This window comes from Pantherophis guttatus, chromosome 1, assembly GCF_059756535.1.
Source record: "Pantherophis guttatus breed Tessera chromosome 1, ASM5975653v1, whole genome shotgun sequence".
Taxonomy (NCBI): Eukaryota; Metazoa; Chordata; class Lepidosauria; order Squamata; family Colubridae; genus Pantherophis; species Pantherophis guttatus.
In genome coordinates, this window is record NC_142063.1 from 77600753 (window position 1) to 77626349 (window position 25597).

Here is a 25597-nt window from a genome sequence, read left to right on the forward strand (position 1 = left end):
CACCGGGCCATTGCGTGCCAGGAGCGGTGGGGAGGGTCGTGCATGCATGCACAGGGTGCATAAAATTATGGGTGTGGGCACGCGTGCGTGTGACCCACCCTCCTCCCCCCATGCTCCTGGCACGCAATGGCAAAAAGGTTAGCCATCATTGGCTTAGATACTAAAACATATGAAAAATGGTTGCAGGAATTGGGCGTGGCTAGTCTAGAGAAAAGAAGGACTAGGGGACATGATAGCAGTATTCCAGTATTTAAGGAGCTGTCACAAGGAAGAGGGGGTCAACTTATTTTCCAAAACACCAGAGGGCAGGACAAGAAACAATGGATGGAAACTAATCAAGAGAAGCAACCTGGAATTTAAGGAGAAACTTACTAACTGTGAGAACAATTAACAGCTTGCCTTCAGAAGCTGTGGGTTCATCACTGGAGATTTTTAAGAAGAGACTGGATAACCACGTGTCTGAAATGGTATTGGGTCTCCTGCTTGAGCAGGGACCTAAACTAGAAGACCTCCAAGCTCTGACACATTTAATTGACTAGCTTTCTACGGTAGCTGTGTCTTGCATCAGCTCAGTATGCTTGATAGCAGGTGCATAGAAAATGAAGGTAAGTGGATTTGCATGGTTAGGCTGAGGGAAAGACCAAAGCCTTCTGGAAGTGGTATGGAGAAGGGAAAGCCCAAACCTTCTGCTGATGTGATGGGGCAGGAGGAAAGCCCACATAACAGTAAGCCTAGCCAGTCAAGGCCTCCTGGCCTGCGGTGGTGGTAAACTTGTAGTGCTGCCATAGTCATAAGGTGGATGTGCTGGCAGTGCCCCAATTTTTGTCATCTGACTGCAATGGTCGAAAGTTCAGGAAGGGTTCGTATGTGCCTTTGTTGTCATAATTGTGAATGGTTGCTGAATGGACGGTCTTAAGTATATGACCCCCTGTAGTCACTCATAGCTATTTCCTTTAATGGAAATAGAGTTGGAGAACTCAATTTTTTATAGCATTGGCTTTCTCCTAAGTTTTAATTTTTTTTCAAAATCAACAAGGATGACAAGGATAAGTAAATTATGAAATATTGAACAAAAAATTCAATTAATTATATCCTGCACAAGTCATTATACTTCTTTCTATAACCCAAATATGAACATTCATTGTTTATTCCCGAAGTTAGTCAGGCATTTGTTTCTCATGATATTTTTCTTGCTGAGAAAATCCTTCTCTATTTAAACTTTAAATCAACTTCTCTGAGGATACATAGAATTTTCTTCTATGCAAAATAATCCTGTTCTACCTACTAAATGACTAAACTGGTAAGAAAGAGCTAACCCATCATTTATACCCAGAAATTCATATGTAGAGACCCAATTAAGAGTATACTGAAAATAAAAGAACTAGTAGAACAGGAATCATCCTTAAGAAAGAAGGCAAAATCACACAACAACTGTTAGCAATGGGATGACGGACTTCTACTGCTGCTCCATCTCTCACTTTCATAGGTACAAAACTGAGAGATGACTTTAAAATGTGGTGGTATTCTGTGATATAGAAAAGGCATATTCCTGTCTAGAAATTATTTCCAAAACTATTCCAGCTTAGAATAGGGTATGTATCAGTGTATAGAATTTGTTTCCAAGTAAACTGTTTATAAGCCTAAAATGATATAGAACCATTCAAGTTAACCCAGGAGCTATGTATGGCGTTTAACTGGTTCACACTCAAAAAGTAAAAGCAATGTGCTATATTTATATCCTGCCTAATTGGCTCTTTACTGGAACTGCTTAAATGTGGCTCAAAATAATTTAATGCAGTCTACTAAGGACAAAGAAACAGGAGTAGCAGGTAAGTTAAGCATGCCCAAAGCTAGTAACAGAACAGATGGGGGTGGGGGGTGGGGGAGAATATTAAAGCTTACTACAAGCTTTAATATTCCAAGCTACTTATAGAACTAACTTCTGCACATCCTGTTCAGCAGTTATTTTAGGTCATCAATGGTTTATCCTTCCTATGTCTTGTATGGATCCTTTTAAATCACTTCATCTTCTTCCATGGTAATATCTATGCTACAGAATAATTTGCAATATGAATTGAAGTATTAGTTCAATTCCTGAAGTATTGGCCCTTCTTGCCACAGTTTTGGAACCAGTTCTTGAAGCTATAGCATTATTTAGAAGCTGAATATGTATATGGTTGTTTCTTCTGTAAGTACCAGAAACTACCCCACATAGCTAGCAAAACCAAAAAAGCAAGAATGGCACAGATTTCAGAAAGTAGTTTTAAGATTAGTTTGAGATACAGAATCTTGAAAAGCATAGGAGGAATTTCTCAGCCTTAGTTATAGCGGCTTAAGGAGAGCTTCTTCAAAACAATTTTTCTGGTCTGAGATGCCTCTTCAGTGATGAAATATTCAGACACATCAGTAAATAATTGAGAAAATGCAGGTGTGGCTCTTTCATAACATAATTCTCATGCGTGCAGATTGTTGTTCTTTCCTTATGTGTCACTTTGAAATCTGTTGACATCTAGAAGTCAATAAATTAAGAAACCAATATAGGTGCATAACCTGAAGATCCAGGGACATATGCAGCCTTAAAAAATTCTGGATATTGTTTTTTAAAATCAAAGTTAATTTTAGCCAGGCAGGAAGGAAAATACTAAATATGTGACTAGGGAATAATCCTATTAACTGTGTTTAATTTTAATTAAATATACACTTATAGCTTTTGTAGTGACTGAGACGCTGAGTGTGGAACAAGGATGGCAATGAAATACTGAGCATAAGAGAAACTTGTGCACCCCTGGAATAAGGGGAAATATATCTGAGGCAAACTAAAGAACATGTCCTGTGACAAAAGACATGTGTTCTTTATATGAAATTCAGTATTAAAGTATCACAGGGTTCTATAGCCCAAGAACCATTAGTCTACAGAGTTAAGCCATCTGTTCAACGCAAAAACCAAAAACAGAGCCAGTTTGGTCTAGTGGTTAGGGCAGCAGGCTAGAAACCAGGAAATGGTGAGTTCTAGTTCTGCCTTAGACATAAAAGCCAGCTGGGCCAGTCACTCAGCCCAACTCAACTGACAGGTTTGTTGTTGTTGTGAGCTTATTTTATTGCCTTCAGTTATTTATCAAAATAAAAGGCAGGCTAGATAGGATGGATAAGTAGATCTGAAGCATCCTTACCAAAGAACTACTCAGCTCTCATATTCAAACACACTAAGCAAAATTAGATCCCTCCATCTCTCAAGCTTATTTGACTCGGGTTAAGGGTTCCCAATTCTACTGGTCCTCTGATGTCTGATTTCCAACAGGAACCAGACGCCAGGCATTTCTCCCCTGGGGCAAATATCACCCCTCTTCTCTGACCTCTCTGGACAGCAGCAGATCGGGGAAGTGTCATATTGCGTGGGCTTGTTATTTACTCCGCCGCGCTGCTCTCCACAAGCGAATCATCCACAAGGCTCTTCAGCTCATCCTACACGATTCTCAACACGTGAGCAAGAAGTTGGCGAAGGTCAAAAGAGACCAGTAGGCGAGGCAGGAGGGTAATTATAAGGCAGCAAGGTCCATTATTCACTCCTCGCCCCACTTCTTTCCCTCCCTCCACCCAATGCAGACAGATCTGTTGTCCCTATTTCATTTAACCTTTTCCTATTGAATCGCGGCACACAGAATGCACCCACGACCCCCTCTCAAATCACTGCGCTTATTTTAACAGATCGGTCACAGCAATAACACTTTAGACTTATGTATACCGCTTTACAGCCCTTTCTAAGCGGTTTACAGCATCAGCAACATTGCCCTCAAACAATCTGGGTCCTCATTTTACCGACCTCGGAAGGCTGGAAGGCTGAGTTACGCACGAACTTTCCATTCGGCAGGGGCTGCGCTGCATGAACGTGACACTCGTGTCATGTAACGCGCAGGTGGCAGAGCAACCTGACCCGCTAGGTCTCGATTCCCTCCACCCCACCCCACCCAACTCGGCGGATGCGCAAGGAGAAGTACCGGCCGCCTGACTCCACTCACCTCCAGCGGTTGATGCCCACCGCGGAGGACGCAGCGAACCAGGGGTCCAAGATGTAAATGCAGCGCACGGAGGTCGCTTCTCGGAGAGCCGCCTGCAAAGCAGGGTTGTCGTGAAGACGCAACCCCCGTCGGAACCAGTGGACGGAGCAGCCGCCGCGGCGCGGTCCAGGGACCGGACCGGACAAAGCAGCCATCGTCGGCTCAGCCACCACCGCAAAGGCAAGCTAGACTCTCCACACTGCCCGGCGTCTAAACCCTCCCACCTCCTTTGCCGGTACGACAAGCCACTTCCCGAGCGGCTGCTTTTCCTCCAGTGAGCATGCGCAGCACCGCCCCCCCTCCCTCCAGTAGCTCATTGGCTGCCTGAACCAAATACACTGGTATAGTACTATAACATACTGTGTTGGCCTTAAGAGCCCCGGACTGCGGGGGCGGTGTAGCACGTTTGTGCGCTGTGCATCAGGAGGAGGAGGGCTGGGTTAAAATGGTACCACGGGCGGGGATTGGAAGTAGAATTGAAGGCTTTCACTTAAAAAAAACATTCCTTTTTGTTTCTGCAGAGCTATCGGATCAGAATAAGGATGAAAAAAAAATCTGTATGGCTACCGGAGGGCAGAGGAATATTCAACCTTTGTGTACCTTTGCGCACGGTAAACCTGCAGTCTACCGCACATCCGGATTTCTGCAGCCCAGATTTGGCAGCTTTGCAACCGAGAGGCTTTTCTTTCATTCATGGATCCTGGAATGACTGGAGCGTCAGGCGCCCTCTGGAGTCTCAGCGTTGTCTTATGTTTTATTCTTAAAGACGCTTGAAATTATTGGAAAAATGCTTGAAATTATTGGAAAAATGTGTCCAATAATTACTTGGCTTTGTTTGATTTAAGTTACTTTCAGTCTTTCCCCATAAGTTTCATACCTAAAAATAATTTAAGAGTTCCCTGTGTTTATACACTGTTAAACAAGGGTTTGTTGAATAAACCACAGCTGGATGAGTTTGTATGCAGTAAGTCATAAATATGCTTTACAAGAAGTCCAATCCAGTGCCTACATTCCATTTCCACTGCTTGTATGTAGAAAGAATTTGTGTTTATGATACTGGCACATGAAAATGAAAGGTTGCGATCTTCTATCACTCTTCAGCATTTTATCCTCAAAAGTATATTGTTTATGACATTAAAATCATGTTTTCAGATATTACATTGGTAGGCCTGCCTGTCATACATTTCTTTAATCTTAAAAATGCTACTTATGGCCATCATAAAATCCTTACTGTGATCAGTACCCTCAACCTGTCCCAAAGAGGCCTGAGGAAATGGATTACTATAGACCTTCCTTGTGGTTCAAAATATTTGGAAGGCACCTGATTAGGAAACTAAATGTAACTCATATCTCTATTAAAATATGAGTTGTTTACTTCCTAATAAATAAGATTGCAACTAAGTTGGAAGAACTAGACCTCATGGTAATGTTATGCATATATGAAATGGTAGTCTGTATTGTTGAAAAGGGTTCCCGGTTTCCTATTGTGTCTGGTACACTATTTGTCTTTCACTTCCTCCTATAGTTCCAATATTGATTATAATTAGTCCCTGTTGAGCAAGAGAAATTCTGGAATCTTAATTGATGTATATGATGCACATGATGCATACACATACGTAGAGAGAAAGAAGTTCTTTATGATTCAGCCAATTCATTCTGAGAGGTATTTATTTGATTTATATTTTGTCTTTCCTCCAGGAGCTGAAGGTGATAAATAGAGCATATTTTTCTCCTCTCCCCCAACAAAATGCTGTGAGGGCTGAGAGTGACTGGCCTAAAATAAAACAATGAGTTTGTGGAAACTGTGGAAAAGGGTCTAGAATGTGAGTTTCCAAACTCATAGTCTAGCAACTTCTATATCATACTTTAGCATACTCCCGGTTAGGTTAATTACCGAGAAGAGTCAAAGGAGTCAAAGTCAAAATCTAATTGACTCTGCAAAAATTAAATCAAGAGAGTGGAATAAAGTGAATGTTGATAGCATATCAAGCAAGTTCTCTTTAGGACAGTCAAAGGCTTAAGAAACTTATGGTTGGAAGATCTAGAGACCCTTTGATATGAGCCAGAAGCCCTGTTAACTACATCCATGGGTCTATGTACATGGGCAATACTGTATGGCATATTCCATTATATATGATAAACATCCTTCCAGTTTAGGAGAGAGTGTAGTTGTCTCATGATTTTCAAATAGTTGTCTGGCTAATGTATTGTCTCTTCTTCTGTTTTCTTCACATTTCTCCTCTTCTGTTTTCTCCTCAGGTGTCGGAATAATGAAGCCTATTTTATGCAGAGGCTAAGGAACATCTTGCAAGGATATTGGAACCAGAGTAATCTACACTGCCTATATGATTTACAAGCAAACCTGCAGGTTACTTGAGTCTTTCATTTTTGATGGCCATATTGACGGCTTTTCTTCTTAACACAATAACAGAGGAAAATACAATATTCAAAATAGCAGGAAGAGGACACATCCCTGCAAACTAGAGACCTATTTCTAATCAATTCTGGCATCATTCTTGCGATTCAAACTGATCTGTATATCTGTGTGCCAAGTAAACATTTCCCAGTTTTAATGCATACTGGTCAAATATATGTTTAAAAGTACGAGAACTCATCCAAGAAAAAAAGGTCATTCCTGACATCAATAGATGGTCCTAAAATATTGTTATGAAAATGCAGTTTCTTTCCATATGTGTCATGTAAATCTTTAGCACTAGTAACAAGGGGCTAATCTGTAGGATCAGCTACTGAGAATTTCCTGTAGCCATAATGTCATCTTGTACTTGCCTCCAGCTCATTGGCAAGTCAGTGGTGAAAGGTGGACCTTTTAAAACTAATCTTTATTTATATATACATTGATGAAACAGTGGGAAATGGACCTGCCTTATAGTACTGTATAATTTAACCAGATGAAATTGGCAAATGTTCTTTTCCCCTTCTAGCTCAAGTGACAGGAAAAATGTCAACACAATGGTGTCCCTCCTTTCCTTCTCAGTCCAGGAGAAGTAAAGAAGGTTGGGAATCCCACCAATTAGGGCTTGTAATAACATGGACCAGAATGGAATTACTAGGCCAGTGATGGCGAACCTTTTTGCTGTCATGTGCCAAAAAGCAGGGGGAGTGCGGGCGGGTCGCGCATGCGTGTGCCCACACCCATAATTCAATGCACCCCCCCATACATGCACGCGTGATCCCCCGTGCTCCCCCTGCTTTTGGCAAGCGATGGCACAGTGGGCCCGGTAGGCCCATTTTTTGCCCTCCCCAGGCTCCAGAGGCTTTCTAGGAGCATGGGGAGGACAAAAATGGCCTTCCCACCCCCCGGAGGCCCTCCTGAGGCTGGAAACAGCCCAGTTGCCGACTTCCGGTGGGCCCAAAAATCAGCTGGCTGGCATGCACATTGTGCTGGAGCTGAACTAAGGCAATGCTGGTGTTCCCACCGATATGGCTCCATGTGCCACCTGTGGCACACGTGCCATAGGTTCGCCATCAAGGTACTAGGCCATTCTGTGGATAAAGCAGGGGAAGGAATTGAAATCTGGAAAGGGATTTCTTAAGCTAGCTTTAGTTCCAGTCAGACTGTGCATGGGAGACATGCCCTTTAAGCTGCTTTTCTGCAGGGCAAGAAAGCACAAAGACAAGACAATCTCCTGTAATGTTTTTGAAAGTAGCAGACTTTCTGGAGTGAGAACAGCAGGTAGATACATCTTTGTCTTCCCATACTAATTGTGATCTACGCTTCATAGCCTAGTTGTTCAGAAATCAAATGTTCTGATGTAAACAGAGCAATACATGTACACACAGCTTGAGGAATGTGTGTGGCAGGGCTGACTTTTCATCTGCTTGCTCAGTCAGAGACTTCTATCTGGCTCAAGTTAGGAGGGGTGAGTTAAATGAGATGACAGCCAAAAATCAATAATAATATTCAGGAATGGATACTGGCTTGAAAGAATGAGTAGAACAGGTGCAGGGGTTCAGGTAAGGGGCTTCACTCACCAACCTTGCAATTTCCTGTTAGCTAATGGTTTTATTCAAAAGTGCAGTCCTGATAGTTAATGATTTTATTGAATAGTGCAGTTAACCTTAATACACCCTTGCTTTGACTGCTGGCTTCCTGGATTAGGCCCGGACTTAATTCATATTGAAATATGAGCGAGTTGTTGACTTTAAGTTTTATTTGCAAGTTACAATAAAATAGTGTTTGTTCTCTCAATTGGTTTCTGAGATAACCTTTTTCATTTGGCAAAGTCAATAACAGTACCATAATATATCCTCTTCTTCTAACCCTTGTTTTCACAACAGCTTCAAGTCTTGTCAATAACAGCATTGTTGCTTCTGATAGTCCAAGATGGTATAAACACATTATTATTTGCTTTCTATGACTTTAAAGTCATAGAATTATAGTTGGAAAGTGCCACAAGGACAATCTGGATCAGTGTTTCTTAACCTCAGCAATTTTAAGATGTGTGGACTTCAACTTCTAGAACTCCCCAGCCAACACAGAACTTCCATGGTTGAGAAACACTGATCTAAATCCTTTATCTTCAATGTACAGAAAACCAATTAGACTATTCATAGGAATATAGAGTTCAGCCTGTTAAAAGCCTCTGGAGATAGTGAACCCCCAATTTCTATAAGTTTAGTTTTCAAGTTAAAGGAATTCATCCAAGCGATGTATTGGATTCACACATCTTTGTCTACTAGAAATCATAGCTGATTTGATTTGTATAATAGTTTATATTAGAGTATAAAATGTGGTTGATACAATACAGTGATTTGGTTCACACAGCATGCTTAATCAAAATCAAACTAACCTATAACAGGGTTTAATGTAAGATGAAAACCCAGTCACTATATTGTTTGAAACAAATTCAGGAAGCTGATAATGAAAAAGACTGAACAGGTGGAGATAGTTCCAACTGCTACTTGATTATGAAAGAAATCTGAGATCTTTTGAACTACAACTCCCAGTATGCACAGCCAATTGAATTCTGGGAGTTGCAGTCTACATTCATTTGAAGGCCTCGGGCTGTGTCAGGTTGATAACACTTTTTTTTCCCAGAGGAAGACTTCTTATGTTAAATAGGTTTTCTTTCTAAAATATAAATAAAATTATAGTGGACAAATCCCAAAATTAAATAGATTTTAAACATTTTGGAGAGTCTATTTCATGCATTGTAAACACTCAGAGCAATTATTCATTACAAGAAAATATGTTTCTTGTTGCCCCAATTCAGTACATAAGAGTTGAACAACAGAAAACAGAAATCTGATTACTTGCTCTCTAATTAGATATTGCTATTAGGAAGGCACCATTTGTCATGAAGTAGTAGTTTAGGTGGTGAATTTCATTCCCTTTTTTTTTGTTTAAAATACTCTCCTGCATTTTTGTGGATAATACAGCGAGATATTATCAGGTTGTTTTTTTGTTTTTTTTTTAAAGTACAATATGCAGACCTCCGGCCTCCCCTATCCTTGCCTAATTGTCACTTTTCTCATGCAGCCTAGCACATCTGCTGATCTGCCACTACAGGTCGAGCTACCTGGCTGTGTGGGAATTAGCACTGCCACTTTCAGTAACCATTAGGCCAAAAACATAAACAACAAATTAGGAGGATGAGCAATTTGCAGCAGTGTATTATAGGTAGGCCACAGTCAGTAAGGATGGGATCTCACCATTCCTGTACTCTGATACTAAGCACAGGAGCCCCCCAGGGTTGTGTGCTAAGCCCTTTCCTTTATTCCTTGTATACGCATGACTGCACCCCACTGTATAACACCAACACAATTATTAAATTTGCGGATGACACAAAAGTGGTGGGGCTCATTAATAAGAACAATGAGTCTGCTTACAGGAAGGAAGTACAAGGGCTGACATTGTGTAATGAAAATAATCTCACACTTAACACCACAAAAATTAAAGAACTTATAATTGACTTCAGGAGGAAGAGAGATGTACATCTACTACTGTACATAAATGGTGAGGAGGTGGAGAGGATGGGTAGTTTTAAATTTCTGGGCACTTATATCTTGGAGGACCTCTCATGGACTATGAGTGCTAACATGCTTGTGAAGAAGGCACAGAAGAGGCTGTCCTTCCTGAGAATGCTCAGGAAGATAAATCTCAGCATCTACTTCTGTCCTACTATCGCAGCACCATTGAGAGTGTCCTGACGTACGGCATTCTTGCATGGTATGGGAGCAGCTCTGTAGCAGACAAAAAAGCTCTACAGAGAATCATTAAAACTGCCCAGAATATTATCGGACTCCAGCTACCAGCCCTGGACAACATCTTTGAATCTCGCTGTTTGAGGAAGTTGCATAACATTGTCAGAGACTCTTCCCATCCTGCTTACAATCTTTTGGGACTGTTGCCTTCTGGCAGAAGATACAGAACAATTAAAACTCGGACCACAAATTTTCGGAATAGTTTTTATCCCAGAGCTATAATTGCACTCAACAATGAACTAAAGGGCCACCATCAGTGAGCTGTTGGACAGTATTACTTAGTCTGTTGTGTGGATGTTTGGGTGGTTTAGGGGTGGGGAATTGTGGTGGGTGGGAGTATGTGTATACTGTGTATACACATACAATGACAATAAAGTTATATTATTATTATTATTATTATTATTATTATTATTATTATTATTATTATTATATAAGCGTTTAGAAATCTGCTTAGAGAGAGCCTCAGTGTAGGCCTGGTTGAGAAAGGTACTGTATGACAGCTGGAATAATATGGAAACATCTGTAATTGGTTGTGATAAGGAAAGATTCATAGTAGCCACAGGGATATGAGATTTTACCCAGTATTTACACTCTTCTATTGATCGTTGCCATGCCTTGTTATATTGCCATGCCTGTAAATATTGCCTATGTTAGACTTTGCGGTTAAACATATTCTTTTGCTTTGCTCAATAAATCCTTTCAGCTTCAATTATGTCTTCATGGCATTCAAACCCACAAGCCTCCTGCCTGCATTTACTGTGGCAAGACAAAGTGTAATTGCACTCTGTATCTGTACGCATCTGGCTTGCTTAGGACCAATGCGAGACTCTTAATAGGAAAGTCAGATTTTATATGCATGTATCTTTTTCTGACCCATTTATTCAGCTTTGAAAGAATTACTATCCTGCTCCTTTACTTTTCATCTTGCTGGTTTTATTTGTATAAATTTTCATCTCAAAAGAAAATAAAACATTCAAAAGCAGTTACTGTTTAGTTAAATCAATAATTTGGGACTGAGCGTATACAGTAAACTCTTTATATAGAACAAACAAGTGTGGAAACCTAGCCTCTTCAATTAATTTGGGTTAGGAAATGCTTATGTTTTTCCACTACTGTATATTGCACAATGAACAGTTCCATATTGGGCAGCAATAATCCTTGGTCTGATACCAACTGACCTTAAAAGACCTAGAAAACACCTCAAGAAATGGTGGGCAGATGATGTAATCAGTTCAAAGGTGTTAAGTGGAAATGATCTGCAGTACGTAACAGCCATTGGAAAACAGTTGAAGAGGAAGGCAGCTGATTTGGGCTGATGATGGAGAATGGTATTCCGGTTCCAGTTCTCATATACTGAGATGAAACTGGTTTGGTGCTCCAAGTTGCTGACTAGTTGAAATAAAAACCTAGTGTAACTACCCTGCAGGGTTTGAAAACTAAGCCCTTCTTTAGGATGAATCTTCTGCTTTGAGGTATGGGTAGTTCTCAACTTTCAACCAGTTGCTTAGTGACTGTTCAAAGTTACACCACCTCCCTAGAGCTACTTACAACCTGGTTTCAAGCTTACGACGGCTGCCATCTCCAGTGGACATGTGATCACATTTTGGGCACTTGGCAACCGGCCTGCATTTATGGCCATTTGCAGCATCCTGTAGTCAAATGATCACAATTTACAACTTTTTTTTTTTTGCCAGAAATATACATTTACTTTTGGCTTCCAGCAGAAAAAAATCCAATTGATTGGGCCTGCTTAATGACTGATTCAAAAAAGATCATAAAATTAGAGTGGTGACCCGCTTTATGATCTGCACAACTTGTGGCCATTATTAAGTTGAGGATTATACATATTTATGTTTGCCTTTATGTTTATCCAAGCCATTATTGGTTAAGGGAATAAAGGCAGTTTTGTTGAATCAAACTGAATGGCCATTAAGCCCAGAGTCTTCGTAGCACAGTGGCTAACCTAATGCATCCAGAAAAAGTATAAGCAGTCTATAAGGACAACAACCTCTTTAACTAATTCTCCTTCAGGGTTGGTTTTAAAGTATTTTGCCTGTGAGTCAGGAGGCAATAGATCATCAGTGCCCTCTGCTCCACTTCCCTATCATTTCTACTGTTGCAAACAAAGCAAAGAGCCATTCTGAAAATAACAAATCAACATTTTATTAAACACGTTTATCAGTTTGCAGATCTACAATGGGGATCTACACCTCCCAACACAAAATTAGGAAAGCGAGAATAAGGTAAGGACACTAGCAAAGGTCAAAGGCAAATGGAATTATACATTCCATTGAAATTTGGCTCCTGAAGCCAAGAAGGCCCTTTCAATAATGAGAGTGCATATCAAAAACTAATGCACTCACTCACGAAATGAGCTTTAAGAGCAAGAACATGCCAATACTTTTAACTTTGTAAGAGTCCATTAATAACCATTGACATCTGTTTCTTCAACAATGCTGGGAAAAATAGTTGTGACTCTCTAAAGACATTTAGATCTAAAAGAAACCAAACCAGGGGACCTTTCAATGCCCTTTCCTATTTTCTTTAGTTCAATTCCTTTCCAATTAGTCTGTCCAGAGGAATGATAAATGTGCTGAAAAAGCACTGGCAGAAAAATGCTTGAGAATGCTGGCATCCTGGCTTTCCACCAGGCAAGTTGCAAGTCTGTATTTCTTGCAACTTGTTTGCCCCACAAGGGCAGGAGAGCCAGCAATCTAAGAGAACTCTTCTCCTGCCTCTCCAGGAAGCACACTGGACTGCTCAGTGTGATATGTGAGGAGACAAAGAGAAACATACCTAAAGAAGACACATATAACTTCAAGCCAGTAGAGCAAGGACCCATCTATTCCTACTTGTTTAAAGTCATTTTTAACAGAACCCACACCCTCACCTTTACTAAAGAGAAGGTGTTTGCAAAAGAAAATCACTTGTATAAAATTTGTCCTTTTCCAGTGATTATTGTAGCAAATATGCAATCAAATATGATTGGAAATCTCGGCCTATCTTCTATTTTCTATATGGGTAATCACAGGCTACGCTTGCCTAGAAACATTAAGCTGCCTTTTGCTAGTTAAACTTCATTTTATTCCTTGAGTGAAATGCAAGACTGGTGAATTCAGACCAGATTGTCATTTTTTTCATTTGCTTTAGGAAGAGGTTCCACCTGTACCTTCTTCATCTCCAACCCTTTTACCCAGGTATATGCAAAAGAGCCTGCTAGAACCATCATGTTACTAGCCCACCATAAAAAGCTCTTGATTTGTTCATAATAGCCAACAGCTAACACTGTCTGGGCACAGGCTTTGGCAGTCCCAGAAACATTATGTGTAAGGGGGCTGGTATATTTGATCTGAAGTCCAGTCACATAGCCGATAGCAAAGCCAAATATCCCACTTAGAGTCATCATGCCCCAGAAATGGATGCTTCCCAATTTATCAAAGTGGTATAGTGTGAAGAACTCATTTGTGAACAACAAAAGGGGCAAAAACAAAACACAAGCATTGATATTGTTATAGAAAGTCAGACGCCAGATGCTGCCATCCACAGCAGGAAGAACTTTTTTAGTGTAAATAGCATTCAGTGAGACACAAAGGCTGGCAAGTATTCCAAAAATGATGCCTGCCCAGGACAGAGTGCCTTCTTCTCCCTCTTGATCTATCCCAAGCCAGAAGCCACCTGCAAGGTAAAAGAGATGGAAAATATACTGATTGGACTACAAAAAGCAGGAGACAAGCCTCATACTAAATGTTTAAACTTCAGATATAATAGACTATTTTTTTTTTCAACCTCAGCTACTTGAAGAAGTGTGGATTCAACTCCCAGAATTCTCCAACCAGCTACTCTTAATACTCTTGGTGAATTAAAAAAATTCTAGCTTAGCCATCCCTGGAATTTCCCAATATCTCCCATCTGAATATTAATCAATGTCTGAGTTGAAATCGCTTGCTGAGATTGAATCGCTATTCATTAAGACCCCTCACTCCATAATCTTCTGTCAAAGAGTGTCTGTTAAGTTTTAAAACTCGTTACTATAAACATATCCCAAAGTTGCTTTTTCAAGAGGAAACTGGACTTCGTTTTTCTTTGAAGACGTTTTGCTTCTCATCCAAGAAACTTCTTCAGCTCAGAGCAAAATGTCTTCAAAGAAAAACAAGAAAGTCCAGTTTCCTCTTGAAAAAGCACCTTTGGGACAACTATGACCTGGATGACTGAGAATCTCCATAGACATAATGGCTGTATGTGTCTTTACAAAAGTGAAGCTTTATATTCTCCAGCATAAGCCATTAGATTGTAAAAGAGCCTTGGTGGTACAGGAGTTTAAGGCACCCTGTTATTAAGCTTATTAAGACCAGCTGCCTGCAATTACTGCAGGGTTCGAATCTCGCCAAGGCTCAAGGTTGACTCAGCCTTCCATCCTTTCTAAGGTAGGTGAAATGAGGACCCAGATTGTGGGGGCAATAAGCTGACTTTGTATAAATATACAAAAGGATGAAGGCTATTGCTGAGCACATTGTAAGCCGCCCTGAGTCTTCGGAGAAGGGCGGCATATAAATCAAATTAAAAAAAAAAAATTAATGTTAGCAAGCTTAAGCAAACTAGTAACAAAAGTTAGAATAGAATCAATTCTATCAAGTTCTCTTCCACCTGATATTAATGAACAAGAAATGTTACATTAGTTTAATTCCAAGCATTATTGAGCAAGAAAGTTTTACCAGACTAATTGACCCACAGGTTTTGTCCTGTAAGTTGGGAATACAAACTCCCCCTTTTATTATGACCATATATCAAAGGTGTAGCCTTGCCTTTTCCATATGTTTAATTAACAAACATCCCCATTCTCCTACACTCACAATCAGTAATGGAGATCTGAACTGTTTGCATATTGCATCACCAGGAAACACCACTTTTTCAAGATGCATTACTGTATTTACTTCCTTATAACTTCTAAGATTCTATAGGATTGCACTGTTCTTTTTAGAGCCATTCTGGATGTGGCTCTTATTATCTATTCTAAAGGATACTAAGATGTTCTTTAGAGTAGATTTTTGGCAAATTTTAGACAAGGGTTGTAAGGAAAAGAGTTATTAAATCAAGAATGATAATGCAGAAAGCCCAATCTCTACTGACTGCCATGAGTTGTGTACCATGATAACCAATAAAAATAAGGAGTAAACAGCTTTAGAATACAAGCAGTCTCTCTATTATTTGCTACAGTTAAACTGAAATCCTGCAAGCAAACCATTAAGGTTCCTCTGCCCCATGTTGCATTTGACACTTGTTTTCCTGGGTAAATCTCACTGAATTCTAACGGACTTATTCCCCAATAAATAAACCTTGGCACACAATAGATGGTGCACAGTGTCAACTTCCATCATTCCCAAGCAGTGGTGAGGCTGGTTGAGGATAATGGGAGATGAAGCCACATGCTGGGGGAAAGTGGCAGCCACTGGATTGCTCCGCTGGGGCCATTGGGAAGTCTCCACTCACCAATGATAATCCCACATGAAAGAAGGGCGTACAAGGATGTGGTTTGCTTCAGGAGCAAGTAAGAGAGGAGCACATTGAAGACGGTGGTGAGGGAGCGGCCCACGTTGTAGAAGGCCACGCCGACGAATTTGAGGCACAGGTTGTTGAAGGTGATCATGCCAATGAAGACAAGGGAAAGGGGCAGGACGCTGCGGGAGACCTTGAGGTCCATCCGGATGGAGGGAAAGTCCACGTAGCCCGGCGGGCAGCAGGAAGCCAGCAGGCTGAGCAGCTTGCAAATGAGGACGGTGACAAGGCACTGGTAGAAAGTGACGAAGAGCGGCGCATCCAGGCGCAGCGAAGGGCTGCCCAGCAAATACTTGTTGAGGAAGACCATTGTGATAGAGATGAACCAGTAGAGACAGACCACTAAGGCGATCCGGGCGGCCCGCAAGAGGAACGGAGGCTCCTTGCCGCTGCTGTTGCTGCTGCTGCTGCCTTCGCTATCTTCCTCCTCCTCCTCCTCCTCTTGCTGTTGCTGGAGAAGCGGCTCCGACGCACCGCCGAGGGCCATCTTCAGGATCGCAGAGCGCTTCAGCTGGACCCGGTTCATGTTGCCAAGCCTCTGCCGGAGCCCTGCTCCCCGCCGAGAGGGAGCAGAGGGCTGCGAAGAGCTAAGGCATTTCAGGTCGTTCCCGAGGATGTTCACGTCGGGTGCACCTTCGGATTTAGGCCTCCCCCGAAGCCGCCCGGGGAAACCTGGCCGACCGCTTCCTCTTCCCTTTGCCTTCCTCCCCGCGGCGCGTCCCAGTTGCTGCGCCGCGTGCGCAGACGAGGCGAGCCTTTCCACGCTTAAAGGGGCCGCCGTCGCCGATTGCCGGAAGCAGCTGCGCGCGTTTAAAAAGCCCGTGCTTTAGCTGAAGCGGTTCCTCGCTTCTGGGTTCTCCTCCCCAGAGACAACCTCGGTTGCGCGCTCGGTTGGCGGTCAAAGCCCGGGAGATCGCTTGAAGCGCCCGTGCGGGAATCAACCGCTTGCTTGTGTGCCTGTGCGCATTTCTCCCGGGCAGCGTTGCGGGGAGGATCGCAGCCACTTATTTATTTATTTATTGGTTCGATTTATATGCCGCCCTTTTCCTGAGACTCAGGGCGGCTTACAATGCGTTAAGCAATAGCCTTCATACTTTTGTATATACCTGCTTAGTAGGGCTTTTTGCCCCCCCCCCCGCCCCCCCAGTGGTGTTCTATTTTATACAAAGTCAGCTTATTGCCCCCACAATCCGGGTCCTCATTTTACCTACCTTTGAAAGGATGGAAGGCTGAGTCAATCTTGAGCCTGGTGAGATTTGAACTTGCAGTAATTGCAGGCAGCTGGTGCTACTTAATAGCACTTTAGTCTGCTGCACCACCAAGGCTCTTGCCACGTTGGGGTGCCGCAGCAAGTGATCGATCCCTTGGTTTTCGTTCCCTTTGCTCTCTCTCTCTCTTTGCGGTGCTCTTTGGGCCCCGCTTGAGCAATGGGAGAATCCAGGAGCAGCCTTCCCTTAGCGCAGTCTTGCTCCAGGCTAGGCGAAGTGCCCTCCCTTTTTTTTTTGGGTGGTCAGGAGCAAGTTGATAGGACAAGTTCAGTGCACCCGGAAGGCACCAGATTCACGAAGGCAGGACTTGGCTGTTCAACAATAGCCTGACCAAAGAAATTGCAAATTTCTCATCCATTTGCACACTGCTTATATTGCTTATGGCCACAGTCCAGAGGTGGGTTTCAACAGGTTCTGACCAGTTCTGGAGAACCGGTAGCGGAAATTTTGAGTAGTTCGGAGAACCAGTAGTAAAAATTCTGTCTGGCCCCGACCCCATCTGTTCTCTGCCTCTCGAGTCCCAGCTGATCAGGAGGAAATGGGGATTTTGCAGTAACCTTCCCCTGGATTGGGGAGGGAATGGAGATTTTACAGTATCCTTCCCCTGCCACGCCCACTAAGTCAAGCCCACAGAACTGGTAGTAAAAAAAATTGAAACCCACCACTGCCACAGTCACTCTCTTGGTTATCTTGTTAAGGTTTCTGGGTAAGATGTGACAGGGACAAAAACAGCTGCTCCCATCCCACTTATCATTTTTCTGCATCCTTTTGAACCCCCATTTTTGGTTTCTCTTTTGCCCAGGAGCATAAAGATTGACAAACCCAGTCCTCTGCTTACGAGCAGATCTTTTGCTCCAGCTTGTCTTAATTCACCCCAAGAGAGTGACTGTGGCAGTGGTGGGTTTCAAAATTTTTTACTACTGGTTGAGTAGTTCATTAAATCAATAAATAGCAATTGTGAATCCCTATAGTTAGTGATTTGACAAGCAATACTTGAATGTTCAAAATCTGCATCAGAAATAGAAATATCTCTGTGGAGCGATTTTATCCATTTTTAAAATCTGTTTTCTTAACAAATAGGAAGCTGTTGTAATAGAATTTGAAGAATTCATTCCAGAAAATACCAGGAAGGTATCTGGATGCCACCTGCTGGTAGACAACATGCATATCTATTCTAATTGCTCTCCCTCCAAAACTTTAACATATATTAAACTAATGGTCATGCCTTATGCCAAATGTCCTAGACCCATGATGGCGAACCTATGGCACGCATGCCACAGGTGGCACACAGAGCCATATCTGTGGGCACGCGAGCGTTGCCCTAGCTAAGCTCCAGCTCCTGGGTATGGCGAAAAACGGGCCTTTTGGTCCCACCAGAAGTCGGGAAATGGGCCATTTCCGGCCTCCAGAGGGCCTCCGGGGGGGGGGGGGGGAGGCTGTTTTTGCCCTCCCCAGGCTCCTAGAAAGCCTTTGGAGCTTGGGGAGGATGAAAAACGGGCCTACACTGTGCCATTGTGTGCCAAAAGCAGGGTTAGGGTTAGGGTTAACCCCCTCCCGCATTCCCTCCCGCGGCAAAAAGGTTAGCTATCACTGTCCTAGACCGAGGGCGTCAGCAAGGATTACCAAAAAAGTTGTTAACGTTTTGAAAAAAGAGGGTATAGTCTAATTGACATGTGTGGAACTGAAAGGACTAACTATACTTTGGTGCCAGGCAAAATCCTTTTTGTTTTTCTTCGTTTTTAAAAAATCTGAGCATGTTTTTAAACAGCTTGGTGTTTGTTTTTTTAATTCCACAGATTGCTTTTTTTTTTTTTTTAAATGTAGTGTCCGACTGTTTTTAAATAACATTATAAGGTGCCCTGGAAAATTGTTGTAGGCTGTAAAGCATATCCATCCACAATAGTGTCCAAAGAGACTGCTTTGTAGTATACCAGGTATGATGTCTTATTTGTGGAATTGGGTCTGGTGACAAGTTGGGATTGTTCCAGTTGTTGTACCAGTCCTCTGTTGCATGCTGGCATCCCTACCTGGGCTGCTTGATGACATTGCTAGGTTAGTGATGATTTCAATGCTGAAGTTTCAGTGTGGTCTTCAGGAGCAACCTCATGGATAATAAAATGCAGAAGTTATCCATGAGAATGACCAATGCAGTTTCAGTCCCATATTCAGGTCTGAATATGCCACAGCTGCCACAGGCCCTGTGGCACATACAACCCCTGTTTCCTCCAGAGGTTTCTGTGATCACAGATATCTTGAAGATAAAATTGCTGAGATATGCTTGGAACTGGATGCCACATGGGCAAATAAGGTAACCAAGACCACATCTTGCTACATTATCTAGTATGACAATGTTTTCTGTAACATCAGCTCAGCAGTGCCTTTCCTGATTTGTGAAAGATTCTTAGGAGATAACATGAAGCCAGGTTGAATGACAGAGGATCATTATACCTGCCTCGAAAGAAGCAATGGAATGTCTTCCCTGCAAGAAACCATTGCTTGATCCAAAAGTTTTTGGATAATTAGAATATTCCAGTCTGGATTCACACCAGGGTGTGGTACCAAGACTACACTGGTCATGCTTGGGGATGACCTATGGCAAGTTGGGAATATGAGAAATATAATCCTTCTGGACTTATTTGATCTCTTAACACTATTTGATACCACCAGTCATTTTTGGACTGTCTCCAAGGATTGAGAGTGGGAAACACTTTTTTAAAAAAGTTTTATTGGATTTTTATTTTTAAATATACATCAATATCCAGACATGAACAGTGTGGCCTCTGGATATAATTCATTGTACATAATTGCTATTCTGTTTATATATACTACCTGGGATGTCCCACAGTTTGATAAATATAATTCTCTAGTGTGCAGTTCTTTAGTTATTATGTAGTATAAGAGAAGGAATCACAGAACAATGCTGAATGTAGTTGACCATATGGCTAGTATTCTGTAGTTGAAGACAGATGTTTGACATTATAGAAAATGTATTCTTTTAATAAGGATAAGTCCCCTTGAGTTCACCTTGACTCTTCATGATTGGAGGGATATGTTCAGGTAATTTTCTTGGCAACAGTTCAGAAGTCAATGACCAAATGACTTTTCCCTGGATTTGTTTTCAACTTTTCATTCTAATCTATAGCCCAAGATTTTCAGGTGATCTTGCTTTGAAAAGGCAAGTTAGACAGAAAAGAGGAAAGAAGATGTTAAGCAGATATTTTAAAACACCCAGCTGTGTCTAGTTCTGCCCCCTTTTTGCTTCTCAGTACAAGATACTGTACATCATTTCACTTGGCAACTATTTATATTCTTTCCACCATTTAATTTTTAGCTTCCTTTTTTTTGGGGAAGTTTAGGCTAGTCCTCAGAACCAAATTGGTGTCCCATAAGTAGGGCCATTTGTAGAGGGGTGGGCAAAATAGTCAAGATGGTTGCTGCAAGCATATGGTTGAAGTTGACACATGTAAACAAGAATGGGGGTTTGATTGAATCATCATGGCTCTTGATGTTTTTAATCCCCTGAGTAGACACTTTTGCCCTCAAATGTAAGATTGGAATGGGGAGGCAGGGAATCTAAGGTGCAAAGTTGGTTCACGAGTGTCTTTGCCTTTATCTCATCTTACTAATTTGTGCAAATGTTTGTGATTGATACAGCAGTAGTATAGTATTGTCTGTGGGGGAGGGGAGGAGCTGGGTTCACACACTTTAAATTATGATTTGCTTTAGCTGTGGTTAATTAAATTTTAACAACATGACTCACCCATAACACTAAGCCATAAATCACTGTTTAGAAAAATAAAGCAGTGAAGCATAAATGAAACAAACCACACATTAGTATGATATATGATGTTACTATGTATGTAGAACTATATATATTGTTCACGATACCCAGGATTTGGTAAGGATCTTCATCTACAGTCATTTCTGGATTTAATTTTGATAAAGATGCTGAGAATTGAATTGTGCACAGGAAAGAACTCAATTTTCTTTATAGTCTATACTTGTTTTATATGTGAAATAATCAACTTTTTATTTTTATTTATTATGAAAATTAATAAACCTTTTAAGCAACATGATCCTCAGTTTGCTTAGCTGAATATTTATATACATTTATTAAACATGTGAAGGGATGCTTGATGATGATACTATCATATTTTATATGATATGAGCAAACAGGGTCAATAGAGCTAATAAAAATAAATGAGAAAGTTGTATTTACTAGTATTATTTGGAAATCCCTCATCCAAAGAATTGAACTTGGATCTTATATATCAAAATATACCTGCTCCCCTCGGACTATGATCTTGACTATGTGAAATACAACCAAGCTAGGGATAACAACTAAGATCACTGCCATTAGTAGCCCCATAATCTATGAATTTCAATTAGAATAGAATAGAATAGAATAGAATAGAATAGAATAGAATAGAATAGAATAGAATAGAATAGAATAGAATAGAATAGAATAGAATAGAATTCTTTATTGGCCAAGTGTGATTGGACACACAAGGAATTTGTCTTAGTGCATATGCTCTCAGTGTACATAAAAGAAAAGATATATTCATCAAGAATAATAAGGTACAACACTTAATGATAGTCATAAGGTACAAATAAGCAATCAGGAAACAATCAATATCAATATAAATCGTAAGGATACAAGCAACAAAAAAGCTTATCCAGCACTAATGTTTAATGAGACAATCCATGGAGAACTATTGAGACTCGGAAAACATGGGATTCATTTGTGTAATCCATACCCTGATTAGGTAGAAATGGATGCTATCTGTTAGCTCACTTTGCTGGGTGTATTCTAATAGTAGCCTCCTCTTCTCCATTCCTCATGCCACTTCCATTTCTTATATCAATTCTTCAGCAAAATCTTTGCAGTGTTCCCATTGCCAGAACACCACTCTTTCCTCATTTATCCTCAGGACTCCTTTCACCAATCTTTCCACATTCACTTTGTCCATCTAATATACAAGTCCCCAGGGGCAGGAACCACATCAAGTTCTGTACACATAGTTTCAGATACTTGCAAAATAGTATTTGATTGAACAGGAATGCCATGCAAAGTACTTCTCACACTAAAAGCGCTATAGACATCTGATGAACAAATTTTCAGTCCGGTAGATTTATTTGTAGATCAAATCATGGTGCTATGTTGAGACAGTGACACTAGAGGACAGCAAAGTGCATGGCATAGGAAAATAATGCCAGAGGAAGAAGCAAAGAAACAGCTATATAAGCAGGACCCTTCATTTCCCTCCTATATTAGATAAATTCTGGTCATAATTGTATTAATCTGTGTAGCCTAAACCTGAGTTTATAACTCAGTGTATAAGAATTACCTGAAGATAATTTGGTCTTACTCATAGTAAATACTTGCCTATATAGGTTTACATTATGTTCTGTACTTAAACTATTTTGCCTAATTTAGGTAGTAACATCTAGCTGATCATACCTGTTCTAGAAAGTTAAACAAGGTTGGTGCTAGTTAGTACTTGGAAAAGGAACTTGGCTGGTATCTCTAGGAATATAAAATACATTGGGACATGAAAGAAAAACAATCCCGGAGAAAGAGTGGTAAAGCATTTCCATATCACGCCAGGAAATCTATATAGTTATGTCCACATAAGTCATCAGGAGTTGAGCTCAACTTTTTTTTTTAATTTGATTTATATGCCGCCCTTCTCCGAAGACTCAGGGCGGCTTACAATGTGCTCAGCAATAGCCTTCATCCTTTTGTATATTTATACAAAGTCAGCTTATTGCCCCCACAACTGGGTCCTCAATTTACCTACCTTAGAAAGGATGGAAGGCTGAGTCAACCTTGAGCCTTGGCGAGATTCGAACCCTGCAGTAATTGCAGGCAGCTGGTCTTAATAACCAGCTTAATAACAGGGTGCCTTAAACCCCTGTACTACCAAGGCTCTTGATTGAAGGTGATTCCTTTTTTTTTTTTTTTTTAAAGGAGTGTTTACTGTTTTCTGCTACCCACTGATCTGTCTGAATGCCCAGGTCATGGAGTTGTAATTTAAGTGATAATCTGAAGAACACCAGGTTGGTTATATAACACTAAGATCTGCTTACAATTGATTTAACCTGTGCTTAAACTGTAATTTCCACTTGTGAACCATACTGGGAAGGATGCTTTGCAATATTGTTGCCATGGGATAAAAAGCAAAGGGAGCATGTTTATTCCAACTTGAACAGGAGGAATAGTCACAACAATCAGACAAGTAGTAGCTGAGCCTGTCAAAGGAGTAGGGGTATTGCAAGCATCTCAGAATGGTCTTCTGGGGAAGATCCAGTTTCTTGGACTGGAAAGGTGGTGGGGACAGATGTACTTTCAGACTTTCAAGAGTCTATTTATGCAACATTACCATAAAGTTAGGGGTCTAGGACAACTCGCCATGGCCAACTCACCAGGACAATTTTCCATGGCCAACTCACTGCAGCCAACTTGCCGTGGGATGACTTGTCACGGCCAACTCACCATGGGACTGTTGTAGTTCACTGGCGGCCTGTGGGGCTGACAGCAGAGTCAGAGTGTGAGGAGGTTGGGGAGGAACAGGGGCCAGTCCTGGAGTCTGGGGAAGGCTCGGACGAGGGCTCTGCACTGGAGGAGAGAAAGGGCCATCTGGGAGGTACATGCTGCCTCCGGAGCCTCCAGAGTCGGACCTCAGTGAGGCAGAGAACAAGGGGAGCCTGTTCCCAGTATGCACATGTGCAGAGCTGCCAGAAGGCAAGAACAGTTAAAACAAAAGGGACGACTCGAGAGTAGGGCTTGGAGATGATTGGCCCCGCCCATAAGACTTAAAAGAGCAGCAAAGGCACGTGGGCCTTTGTAGGAAGCAATGTTGTTAATTCTGTTCAGTTTAAAGTCTGAAGCTTTGTTTGATTCTTGACTCCGTGTGGCTTTGCCAATTAGGTCTTTGGCAGCATGTCAAGGGAGATAAAGGTGGGTGATTATCAGCCTTATCCCGAAGGACTCTTTACAACTATTTGGGACTCATCTGTGAATGAACAGAATTCACAGCTGTTGCAATAAAAAAGGTTTCTGGGACTACTCGTGTTTTACTGACTCAGGAAGCCTAGGTCAGAAGAGGGACAACTTGCCGCAAGACAAGAGCCAGACTAATATTGAAGAAATATTGGAATAGAATAATTAAGGAAAGAATGCAAAAGAGGGACAAAATAAAATGTGAATGTCAAAAAATGAAATAAATGTTTTATTATTTTAAATAATTAAATTGAATTGTTGAATTGTCCTGCAGTGAGTTATCCCACAGTGAATTGGTGATGGTGAGTTATCTATGGCAAGTCGACTATGGTGAGTTGTCCTGTTCTATCATTCTATCTCCCAAGGTCATTCCCACATATCATCAGAGGGGCAACCAGCAGTTGGGGGAGAAGGGTCATGCCAGACATTTCAGCCAATCAGAACTGAGGCTTCTATTAGAACAGAATGAAAAGCTGGAGGTCATTCATTATGAAAGGTTTAAGGCAGCTCAGATTAAAAAAGAAACCCAGTATTTTTGAATTGAAGCTGGAAAACACAAGCAAGGAATGCCTTTGCAATGGGTTGGGAGTAGGAGTACGATGACATCATCAGTTCCTAAATTCAGAAAGAGGTGGGCAGCCTGTATTGGCAACAGACTTCAATACTTTCTCTGCAGCAGTTGCCCAGAGTTCATCTAGAGGTAAATCTCAAATTTTCTAGCGAAACATCTTAAATATATGTCTATTATCATCTACATGTCATTTCGGGAACTCAGTAATCAGTGAGATTCTTCTAATAAATACTGTAGGCATTAGAAGTTCTGCTATGTGCTATTCTGATAGATCTTACTGGTGGAATTGATCCTGGCCCAGGAGATCTTTTGAATGGCTGTTAAATAAAGGTTCACAACACTGGCTACCAGGCTAAGGAGATACTGTACACTAGAGAGATAGAGGTTAGGAAGATAAATGCTCTGCTCTCCAAAGAACCATTTAGGTGTACTTCCAATTGTAGTGCAACAACATAGTAACAGCAGAACTTGAAGAATACTGCATGAAGATATGGGAGAAAGAAAAGACACATAACAGCAGGGCTAATGGACCTGAGACCAGACCCTAGCAATCTCCCAGAATAGGAACCAGTTCCCATCACAGTAGCAGATATCCAACAGCAGGTCAAGATCATGAAAGAGCTGGACAGCACATGGCCAAGACATGATCTGGCTAAACAACAGCAGTGCTTGAATGTAGAGCATAGATGAGTCAACTGCTAGCACCAGATACCCATCCGGATTGACTAACACAACGAAGGACAGTAATCTTCAGTTATCAATGTGGGATATTTGAATGGTACCTATGCTTCAATATCTCTGTGCATAGGAGAACACTTTATGTGAAATGCAATGACTATGAATTATCAGTATGGCATAACAGATTCCTCAGTGCTGATTTAAGAAGCAATGGTTATCAGTGTTTTCCTATTAATAACAACAC

General features: G+C 41.3%; 2 protein-coding genes and 1 long non-coding RNA gene across 3 annotated transcripts in view; 1 reads left to right on the plus strand and 2 right to left on the minus strand.

Moving 5' to 3' along the window:
• CRY2 (cryptochrome circadian regulator 2) overlaps positions 1-4337 on the minus strand; it is a 35095-nt gene extending 30758 nt beyond the window's left edge. Inside the window, exon 1 of the mRNA XM_034417431.3 lies at positions 4017-4337. Coding sequence (XP_034273322.2) covers positions 4017-4210 — 194 coding nt within the window. The 5' untranslated portion in view covers positions 4211-4337. The remainder of the gene's footprint in view (positions 1-4016) is intronic.
• A 53-nt stretch (positions 4338-4390) lies between these two features.
• Positions 4391-9479, plus strand: LOC132710709 (uncharacterized). The gene is made up of 2 exons (XR_009621432.2): positions 4391-5878; positions 6315-9479. It is a non-coding gene; the product is annotated as an uncharacterized LOC132710709 (long non-coding RNA).
• A 2942-nt stretch (positions 9480-12421) lies between these two features.
• On the minus strand, positions 12422-16794 carry SLC35C1 (solute carrier family 35 member C1). Its single transcript, XM_034417430.3, has 2 exons — positions 15768-16794; positions 12422-13955 (listed from the first exon to the last, which is right to left on the minus strand). The coding sequence occupies exons 1-2, from the start codon at positions 16357-16359 to the stop codon at positions 13396-13398; spliced, it is 1152 nt and encodes a 383-aa protein (XP_034273321.2). The 5' UTR covers positions 16360-16794; the 3' UTR covers positions 12422-13395.
• Between the last annotated feature and the right edge of the window lie 8803 nt (positions 16795-25597).

Coding starts and splice junctions, on each gene's coding strand:
- SLC35C1 (XM_034417430.3), bottom strand. CDS start 16,359: ATGAACCGGGTCCAGCTGAAGCGCTCTGCGATCCTGAAGATGGCCCTC. Junction 13,956..15,767: donor TTCATGTGGGATTATCATTG/GTGAGTGGAGAC, acceptor TTTACCTTGCAG/GTGGCTTCTGGCTTGGGATA.